At 17.8% G+C, this 10,126-nt stretch overlaps 2 protein-coding genes across 2 annotated transcripts in view; both read left to right on the top strand.

The window, feature by feature from the left end:
• Positions 1 to 496: 496 nt before the first annotated feature.
• On the top strand, positions 497 to 1,132 carry PRSY57_1418800 (hypothetical protein; the record flags this gene model as incomplete). Its single annotated transcript, XM_012909800.1, has 1 exon — positions 497 to 1,132. The coding sequence occupies one exon, from the start codon at positions 497 to 499 to the stop codon at positions 1,130 to 1,132; it is 636 nt and encodes a 211-aa protein (XP_012765254.1).
• Positions 1,133 to 3,527: 2,395 nt separating this feature from the next.
• PRSY57_1418700 (putative membrane protein) overlaps positions 3,528 to 10,126 on the top strand; it is a gene marked incomplete at both ends in the record, with an annotated part of 7,149 nt that continues 550 nt past the window's right edge. Inside the window, one exon of the mRNA XM_020115279.1 lies at positions 3,528 to 9,797. Coding sequence (XP_019969937.1) covers positions 3,528 to 9,797 — 6,270 coding nt within the window.

Below are 10,126 nucleotides of genomic sequence, written 5' to 3'. Positions count from 1 at the left end.
TTTTTTTTTTTTTTTTTTTTTTTTTTTTTTTTTTTTTTTTTTTTTTTTTTTTTTTTTTTTTTTTTTTTTTTTTTTTCTATATTTTATTTTTTTTTTTTTCTCTTTTTTTTTGTATACGTGTATATTTTGGCTAACTGTTAACATAGGATCTTTGTTAAAAGAAATAATAAAAAAAAATATATATAAATATATTAAATAGAATAAATATTGATATAATATGTATAATATATAATTTTGTGTATTTCTTCCTTTATAAGGAAATGATATGAAAGCTGAATAAATACACAAAGTGTATTTATTCAAATAAGTAAATATATATATATGTAAGTATATATGTATATATAATATGTTTAAATAATTTATCAGTAATACACACACTTGTGGATATATTGCATAATATAATAATATTATTCATATGTTTTTACCACATTTTTCATATTTTATCATATTTTATAATATTTTATTATATTTTATCATATATTAAGGTGTGTTCCATATGGATATAGATATCCTTGAGGAAAAAATAAAAAATCTGGAAGAGGAATTAAAAAAGTTCGAAAAAGAAGAAGCGTGTAAAATAGAAAAGATAGAAAAGGACATTGATTCGTTAGATAAAAGTGTAAAAGATTTAAGAAAAAGAAAAGTAAATAAATTATCACTGAGTGTTAACAAATGTTTTGAAAAGAAATTTAATGAAAATAAAAATTCGAGAAAAAAAAAAAAAAAATTTCTAAAAAGCGTAAAAAAAGATATATTACTTGAATTAAAATTATGGCAAAATGAAAAGAAAAAAAATAACAATACTTTTTTAAATAATACTTATCAAATAAAAAACATGTTTGAAGAAATAACAAATGAGATAAAACATACATTTGTATCATTAAATACAAAAAGACAATATTTATTTAAATGTTTATTTGATAAAATAGCAAACTTTAAAAACAATGCTATTTTATATTATAATAAATATATAATTATACAAAAAGAAATTGATTCTTTATTTGAGTCCATAAATAATAATACAATAACTGATATTTATATATTAAATCAAAATTCTTTACTATTCCAAAAAGAATTGGTAAATATGTTTCAACGTTTTTATTATCAAATGGAAAACTCTATAATAGAATAGAATAGAAAAGAAAAGAAAAAAGAAATATATATTATTTCTATCTCATATATATATATATATATATTTATTTATTTATTTATTTATATTTATATAATATGTTTATTTTTTTCGTTTTTTGTTATACAATAATTTTTTTAATATTATAATATAAACACACAAAAAAAATTAAATTATATAAAATATATTTTTTAAGTTATTTAATAATAGTAAAAAAAAAAAAAAAAAGGATCTTAACTCATTAAGGAATAATATTATGAATATAATAGAATTATATATTTTTTGATAAAACTCAGAATAAAATATTTAATAATATATATATATATATATATATATATATATATATATATATATATTACACATTTATATGTTCATACATAATCCTTATTTGAAATAAATTAATGTTTACATATATATGTGCTGAGAAATAATTTTAGCACAAAATAAATTTTATAACATTTTCTTTATAAGCTTAGAATTGATCTTATGCTGTTTGTATAAAATAGTAAAAAAGAAAAAAAAAGGCATATAGATATTTATATAAATATAATAAGGTTTTATATTACAACATATATATATATATATATATATATTACTGTAGGTGTGAAAAAAGCATTTTATTACTTTTAATATACATGTAAAAATATTATAACGTTTTTATCATTTTTCTTTTCTATAACGGTAAGAAGTAATACAGAAACTTTAAATAACATTTTTTTATATCATATATAATGTAAATTTTGTAAAAGTATTATAAGAGTTTTTATAAAAATTTTCTTTTCTTTTTCTTAATCTTTACTTTCTTTCTTTTTTTTTTTCGGGGGGTGATTCAAAAAGGGGAAGATATGTATGGACAAATAATAAAAATATTATCTTTTATAGAAATTAGAAGCAGCTGCTCATAATAATTAAGGGATTAAGGAAATAATAATAATAAAAAGGAATTTTTTATAGATTCTGTACAATATATATTTTCATAGATTTTATCCTTAAAAAGTATTTACATATATATATATATATATATATATATATATATATATATATTTATTATATAAAAATATTTAAATTATATATTAATAATATTATGAATTTTCATATGTAAATATGAATAAATATATATAGTAAATCATATAACTTAAAAAACGCCTTTAAATTTTAAGGCTTAAATATTATATATATTTCTAAAAAGATATATAATTTTAATTGATATTGATATATGCATATGATGAGAATATTATTAAAAATAAATAAATAACATAATTTAAATATTATATACAATATATAATATATATATTATATAATATATATATATTTTATCTATATATAATATTCTCTAAAAAAATGATTAAAATAATATAAAATATTTATAAATGAATAGCATATTTTTGTATATATAACGTGCAATTTTAAAAAGCAAGAAAAAGTTATTATAAATAGATTTATATAATTATACATATATAATATTATATATATATATATATATATATATAATCATATATTGAACATTTTACATAATTAAAATGGGAATAATAAGAATAAAATAAATATTCCTTATTTTTATATCTGTAAACCTATTTCATAAAAAATAACAATACTTAAAAAAGGAAGAAAAAAAAAAAAAATAATGCCTAAAAAATTAAATTTTTATTTTAAGTATACAAAGTACAAAAATATTTACTTTTGAACATATATTATATATATATATATATAATATAAATCATATAATGGTAAAATAAAGCTTTTATATAATATTCATTTATTTAAAATATAATTAAATACTATAATAGTTATATATACCTTCACAAATATACCCATTTAAATTAAATTATATTTCTTTTCTTTTTTTTTAAAGAAAATATATGCGTATAATAATTATATATAGTAAAACAAGAAAAAATTAAAAAATTTTAACAAGGCCCATAAAAAAAAAAAGAAAAAAAAAAAAAAAAGAAAGAATTAGATACTCTTATAATATAGTTATTAATGAGTTTTAATGAATATAATTAAATCCGTTTAAATTTATAAATATAAATATATATACATATATATTTATATATATATATATTTATTTATTTATATAAATTTATTGTGGACCATATTTTATTTTTCATTTTTCATTAATCCATATAATATTTGTAATACAATTAGGCAAGGCGGGGGGTACGTTTTTATATATATAATTATAGAATGACCCATAGCAAAAATATATAAAAGTAAAAAGAAATATATATATATATATATATATATATATATATATATTTAATATACATATATATATTTATAGTGTCATAATTTGTATATTTATTTTTTACATTGTACATATTAATTCCTTTTATAAGTACATAATTATAGTATAAAGATTAAATATTGATGAACTCAAGACCCTGGATGTTATAAAATGAAGAATTATAATTCAAGTAGTAGTAGGAATAAATACAAAGGAGAAAATAATAATTATAATAATCATTATAACAGTTTTAATTATTATAATAATTATAATAATAATAATAATTTATCGTCTTACTATAAAAAGAAAAATAAATATGGGAAAAACGTGTACGAAAATGATTATGTGAAAACAAAAGATAAACCAAAAAATATAGAAGAAAATGTTTATAAAAAGTATGGTAGTTATAAAAAAGAAGATAATAATCATTTAAAAACATTAAATGATAAAGATAATAATATTCTTGAAGATGTAGATAAAATTAATAATATAACTTTTGGTTATACGGCAAACTCAGAAAGTGATTTTAATTATTTGATGAATAATAATTTAATTGAAAATGAAAAGAAATTATTCAAAATGAGCACATTAGAAAAAAACAACCTGAACTGTTCAGAATTCTTGAAATCACAAGAAAATAAATTAATTGATGAAAATATGAATTTAATGAGAAATAAAGTAGAAAAGGAAAAATTAAATATGAATGATAATGTTAAATATATATCGAATGATAAAAATATGTCCTATGTGAAAAATGTGAAAAATTTTAAAAATGTGCCTATTTTGAAAAATGAAAGGTATATTACATATGACGAGCAAAATGACCATTCATTTGTAAATAATAACAACAACAACAACAATAGTAATAATAATAATAATAATAATAATAACATTAATCGTATTAATAATATTCATAATAATAATAATAATCGTCCTATGGATAAAAATGATACGAATAATAAAGAAAGCGATGATTTGTTTTGTTTTAATAAGAGAATGTCAAACTTAACTAATTTAATAAATAAAGATCTTTTTTTCTCAAATGAAAATGAAGATATGAATGATAAATTACAAGATAATTCAAATGATGGATTGTATGTTGAAGAAGATCGTGATAATGATAATTGTCAGGGATTTTCCTTAAATGTTGAACCATTTAATTTTACAATTACTGAGAATATAAATGATATAAATAATAGAAGTAAAGAGAATTATATAAATATAGTTAAAAAAACGTTTGAAGAAAAAGAGGAAATGCCATACAATAATAATAATAATAATAATATGATGTCATATGAACATATAAGAGAAAAACAACAAAATCATGAATATAAAAAATTAGATTCATCAGAAGTTAGTAAATCTTATTTATTAAGTAATTTTGAACAAACACATAATTATCCATACGATGGAAAGTATAAAAAATATGAAAACTATGGACATCTGGAGAGTTTATCAAATGATGAATATAGGAATATTTTAAATGTGCAACATTTAAATTCAAATTATAATAAATGGGAACAAGAAAAGGATATTCTATATGAAGAAAGTGAATCATCTAATGAAAAATTTATGAATATTGACAATATACAAATGAATGATTATCACTTCAACAACAATAATAATGACAATAATAATAATAATAATAATAATAATATATCTATAAATGATTTGAGTGAATATATTAATGCCATGAGTGGTAATAATGTTAACAAATTAAATTACATAAATAATATTTCAAATTGTTATAATAATATAAATGATATTTATGATATGTCCAATATAATGAACAATATGGATAATGAGAACAGTATGAAGAACATGAAGAATGTGAACAATATGAACAATGTGAACAGTATGAAGAATGTGAACAATATGAAGAATGTGAACAGTATGAACAATATGGATAATGTGAACAATATGGATAATGTGAATAACATGGGAAATTTTAAACATATTGATAATATGAAAAATATCAATATATGTAATATTAATAGCTTAAGTAATATAAAAAATTTGAGAGAAATGTTAAACTCGTGTTATATGAACGACATGAATGAAGACGATGATTACATACACAAGAGTAACAAAATAACTAGCCTTCTTAATGAATATAAATTAAACAAAAACGAATTGGATGATGATTTTATTTTAAATATGAATCAAAAAAATGGATTTAATGATATATTAGAAAATTATAACATAAATGATGAAAAATATAATGATCTAATAAGTTTATTAAATAAATATAAATTAGAGGAATATAAAGATATGAATGAATTATTTAATGATGATAATATTGTGAATAAGGAAAAAACAAAAATAAATGAATTAATATATAATAATAATAATAATAATAATAATAATAATACCTTTATTAATAATAATGATTCTTTTGTTAATATGAGAAATAATAATACCACATTTCAAATGATGAACCATAATAAGAATGAATTAAAATTTGATGATTATATATTAAGGAGTAAATTAGATGAAGGAGATTTTTATTTAAATAATAATCTTAAAAACATTGGAAAAGAAAAGAAAAATATGGAAAAGGAGAAGAGACAACAACAAGAAGAAGTTTTTGTGATAAATGGAAATGGAGATTTGAATTTAAACAAATCAGCAGATTTGAATGTATTAAATATGTTAAATGAATATTATTTAAATGATAAATCACGAGATTTTATGTTAATTGAAAGTAATAAAGATATAATATCGGAATTAAGGGACAAGGAGTTAAGAAATGAATATCACCATAGGGAGAAAATGGATGATAAAAATGATGATATGTATAATGTGAATAATATGAATAATATATATAATAATATAAATAATGTTCAACTTAATGTACGAAATAATTTTGATAATGTAATCCCTTCAGCAGAAAATAAAGAGGAAATATATTACAAAGATAAAATAATGCAAAATTATATGAATATTGATGGTAAGAAGAATAATATAAATGATAAAAGTATGAGTAAAAATAATAATAATGTCAATAATATGAATAGTATGAATAGTATGAATAGTATGAACCATTTAAATAATAGACATAATGTTATGAACGATATGAAGAATAAGAATAAAGGGTCAACCAATTTTCCAAACCATAATAATCCAATAAATATTAATCGTCAGAATAGGAGTTATGAAAATAATAATGTAGGAAATAAAAAGAATATAAATATATCAATGAATATTATGAATGATAATGTAAGCAAAAATGTCTCTATGGGATATTTAGAAAAATATGATCAAAAAAATTATTATTATAAAAATTATGAAAGGACAAAAAATAAAAATAATAACGTGAATCATATTAATAATAAAGGTAATTGTCAAAATTTTGTAAAGATGGAATATGATAAATCCAATAGTTATAATAATAACAATAATTTGAATATACTTATAAATAATAATAATAATAATAATAATTATAATAATTATTTTCATATGAACACCTTAGAATTTAATAATTCGAAGGAATACAACATGTCAGATGAAAATTTTATCATGAGATTAAAAAGAAGTAATATGCTGAAATTTACCAATTTTTTAAAAACAAATTATAAAGATTCAAATATTATTGATTTAAATGAACCTTTATATAATTATTATCGTTTTATGAATAAAATAAATGCAAATATTAAACAAAATAATTATCTCATAAAATATAAAAATATTATGAATCAAAGTGATAAAGATAAATTATTAAAAATTCAGTTGTCCTATATGATCATAAATCCATCCATACAAAAAAATAGTGGGAAATGGAATTTTAAAAATGAAGATAAGGATAAAGAAATAAATACAATAATGAATAGTGATCATTCTGATCATAATGATGAGAAACATTTAAATCATAAAAATTGTGATAATTATAATAAAAGGGTTGATGATAATGATGATAATGATGATAATGATTATAATGATGATAATGATCATAATGATGATAATGATCATAATGATCATAATGATGATAATGATGATAATAATGATGGTCATATGAATGAGGATGAAGATCAGGGGTTAAAAAATCTTAAAAAATATGAAAATATTATGCAACTTTTTAAAGAAGGAAATGTGTTTGATAATTTAGAAAATAAAGAATGTTCTCCCATATTAGAAAATAATAATATTAATACATTATTACAATATGAACAACACTTCAACAATATATATTATTATAATCCTTTAGATTATAATAAAAATATGCCAATTAATGAAAATCATTATCTTGATATGAATATTAATAAATTATTAAATTTTTCAAAATTAAAAGATGAGAAGAATAATCAAAATGATATTATAAGAAAAGATACGATTCTTACTAATGATCCATATGATAATAACATATTTAACAAAGATATTAATCATTATGCTCATATTTTAAAAGATGAAAAAGTAGGAGATAAGAAAAATTTATTAAAAATGCAAAAGTCAGAAAAATCGATGTTACAACATAAAAATAATGAACAGGAAGATCTTTTAAAAAAGGATAATTATTTAAATAAATTAGTGATAGAAAAAAAAAAAAATCAAGATTTGTGTAAATATGAAAATATTAATAAACTAGGAAAATTTGTTTTTGCTACAGTACATGAACCAAGAAATTTAATTACCTTAATAAAAAACAAAGTTATAGATGATCATAATGTAATAATAGAAAAGGTTAGAAAATTAATAGAAAGTGAAATATATGATGATGAAAAAAATCATATTGTAAATAATGATGCTTCCATAAAAAAAAAAAAGGATAATGTTATTAATACTTATAATCATATATATAATGTGAACAAAAAAAGTAGTGATTATTTATGTAAAAACCTTACGCATGATGGAAAAGGTGAAAATGGGAAAAATATATCTGTTACATGTAAGAAAAAAAAATATAACAATATTATTATAAAAAAAATGTTAGAAAATTTATGGGACCTATATATAGATATTAAAAATATATATAAAGATATTGATAAATGTCCATATACACATATTGAAACCATAAATAAATATAATGAAGAAATTAAGAAAAAGAAAAATAATATGTTTCAATTTATATTTTTAAATAAAATCAGTGATAATACAATAACATCTTCTATAAAATCACTAGTTGACAATAATCATATGTTTTTGAAAAAAGAAAATATAACCAATTTAGATATTATAATAAATAAGTATATTTATTTATATGTAACGGAAATATTAAAATCTGATATGGAGGAGCAATTATCTACTGAGTCGTATATTCCAAATATGGATAGCTTGATAAAAAGTTTAAATTTTGTTAAATGGAAAGAAATAAAAGATCATATGAATGTAAACAAAAACGTAAGTACAAATACAAATATAAATGTAGATAAAAATGGTTTAAGTAAAAATAATGATGATTTATCTATCGGATTGAGTAATACAAATCATATCGTATCTAATGATAATTCAGAACAAGTGCAAGAAAAGCAAAAGAAAAAAGAAAAAACAAAAAACAAAACAGAAACAGATACAGAAAAAAATATATCCAATGAAGAGAATAGTGGAGATGTTAAAAATGATATATGTAATTTATTTTTATATAATTTCCCATATCAAGACAATATAAAGGAATTGAATACTTATAATATGTTTGGTAAAATATTATTATATAATAACAAATATAATTATTTTAATTTTGATAAATATAATAATTATGATAAATTTTTACCCATATCTAAAGAGGAAAAGAAAAAGAAAGGATTTTTCTTTTTTAAAGGAGGAAACAATAATAATAAGACATGTATAAATACAAAAGATAATGATGATGATTATAATAATAGTAATAAAAATGATGATAGTAATAATAATATAAACAATATTAAAGTTCATAATCATATTGATATATTAGATATTGATAAAGATAAAATTAACGAAGAATTAATACGTATAAAATGTTCTTATTATATATTTGTACACAGTTTACTAAGATATAAAGGTGCATCTGTATATAAAAAAATATTTAAAGTTATAAAAAAGAAAAAAAGAAGAACTTTAATATATACCTTTTTTACGAATTTCTTTTTATTATATTATATATTATATCATGCTGATCAATGTTTTGATAACAAGTTAGAATATGAAGAATTTTTAAAATTACAACTATTACATATTAATTCAAATATTAATACTATTCATAAATTATTAAAAAATGAAAAAGAACAAAATAAAGTTATAAAATATCAAACAAATAATTCCAATAATGAAAATAATCAATCATTATTCAATATTAGATATAAATTATATAGTACAAATATATATACCTCATTATATATATATCTAATCGATATTTCATTATCTTATTTGTTTACCCCAAATATGGGTATAAGTTATATGCAGGATATTTTATCCTTATTCCTTTTTTATAATTATATATGTTTATACCTAACAAAAATTTTATTGTACAAGGTATGAGGGAAAAAAAAATTATATAGTACAAATATATATACCTCATTATATATATATCTAATCGATATTTCATTATCTTATTTGTTTACCCCAAATATGGGTATAAATTATATGCAGGATATTTTATCCTTATTCCTCTTTTATAATTATATATGTTTATACATGACAAAAATTTTACTCTACAAGGTATGGAAAAATATATATATATTATATATATTTATGTGGGTACATGTGTATGGGTTTATGAATTGTTGATATGTGTACATATTTTTCATATATTTAATTATTATTATTTTAATTTTTTTTTTTTTTTTTTTTTTTTAGAGTGG

The sequence above is a fragment of the Plasmodium reichenowi genome, chromosome 14, assembly GCF_001601855.1.
Source record: "Plasmodium reichenowi strain SY57 chromosome 14, whole genome shotgun sequence".
Classification (NCBI taxonomy): Eukaryota; Apicomplexa; class Aconoidasida; order Haemosporida; family Plasmodiidae; genus Plasmodium; species Plasmodium reichenowi.
The sequence above is the reverse complement of the archived record's forward strand: the minus strand, read 5'-3'. Positions and strand labels throughout refer to the sequence as shown.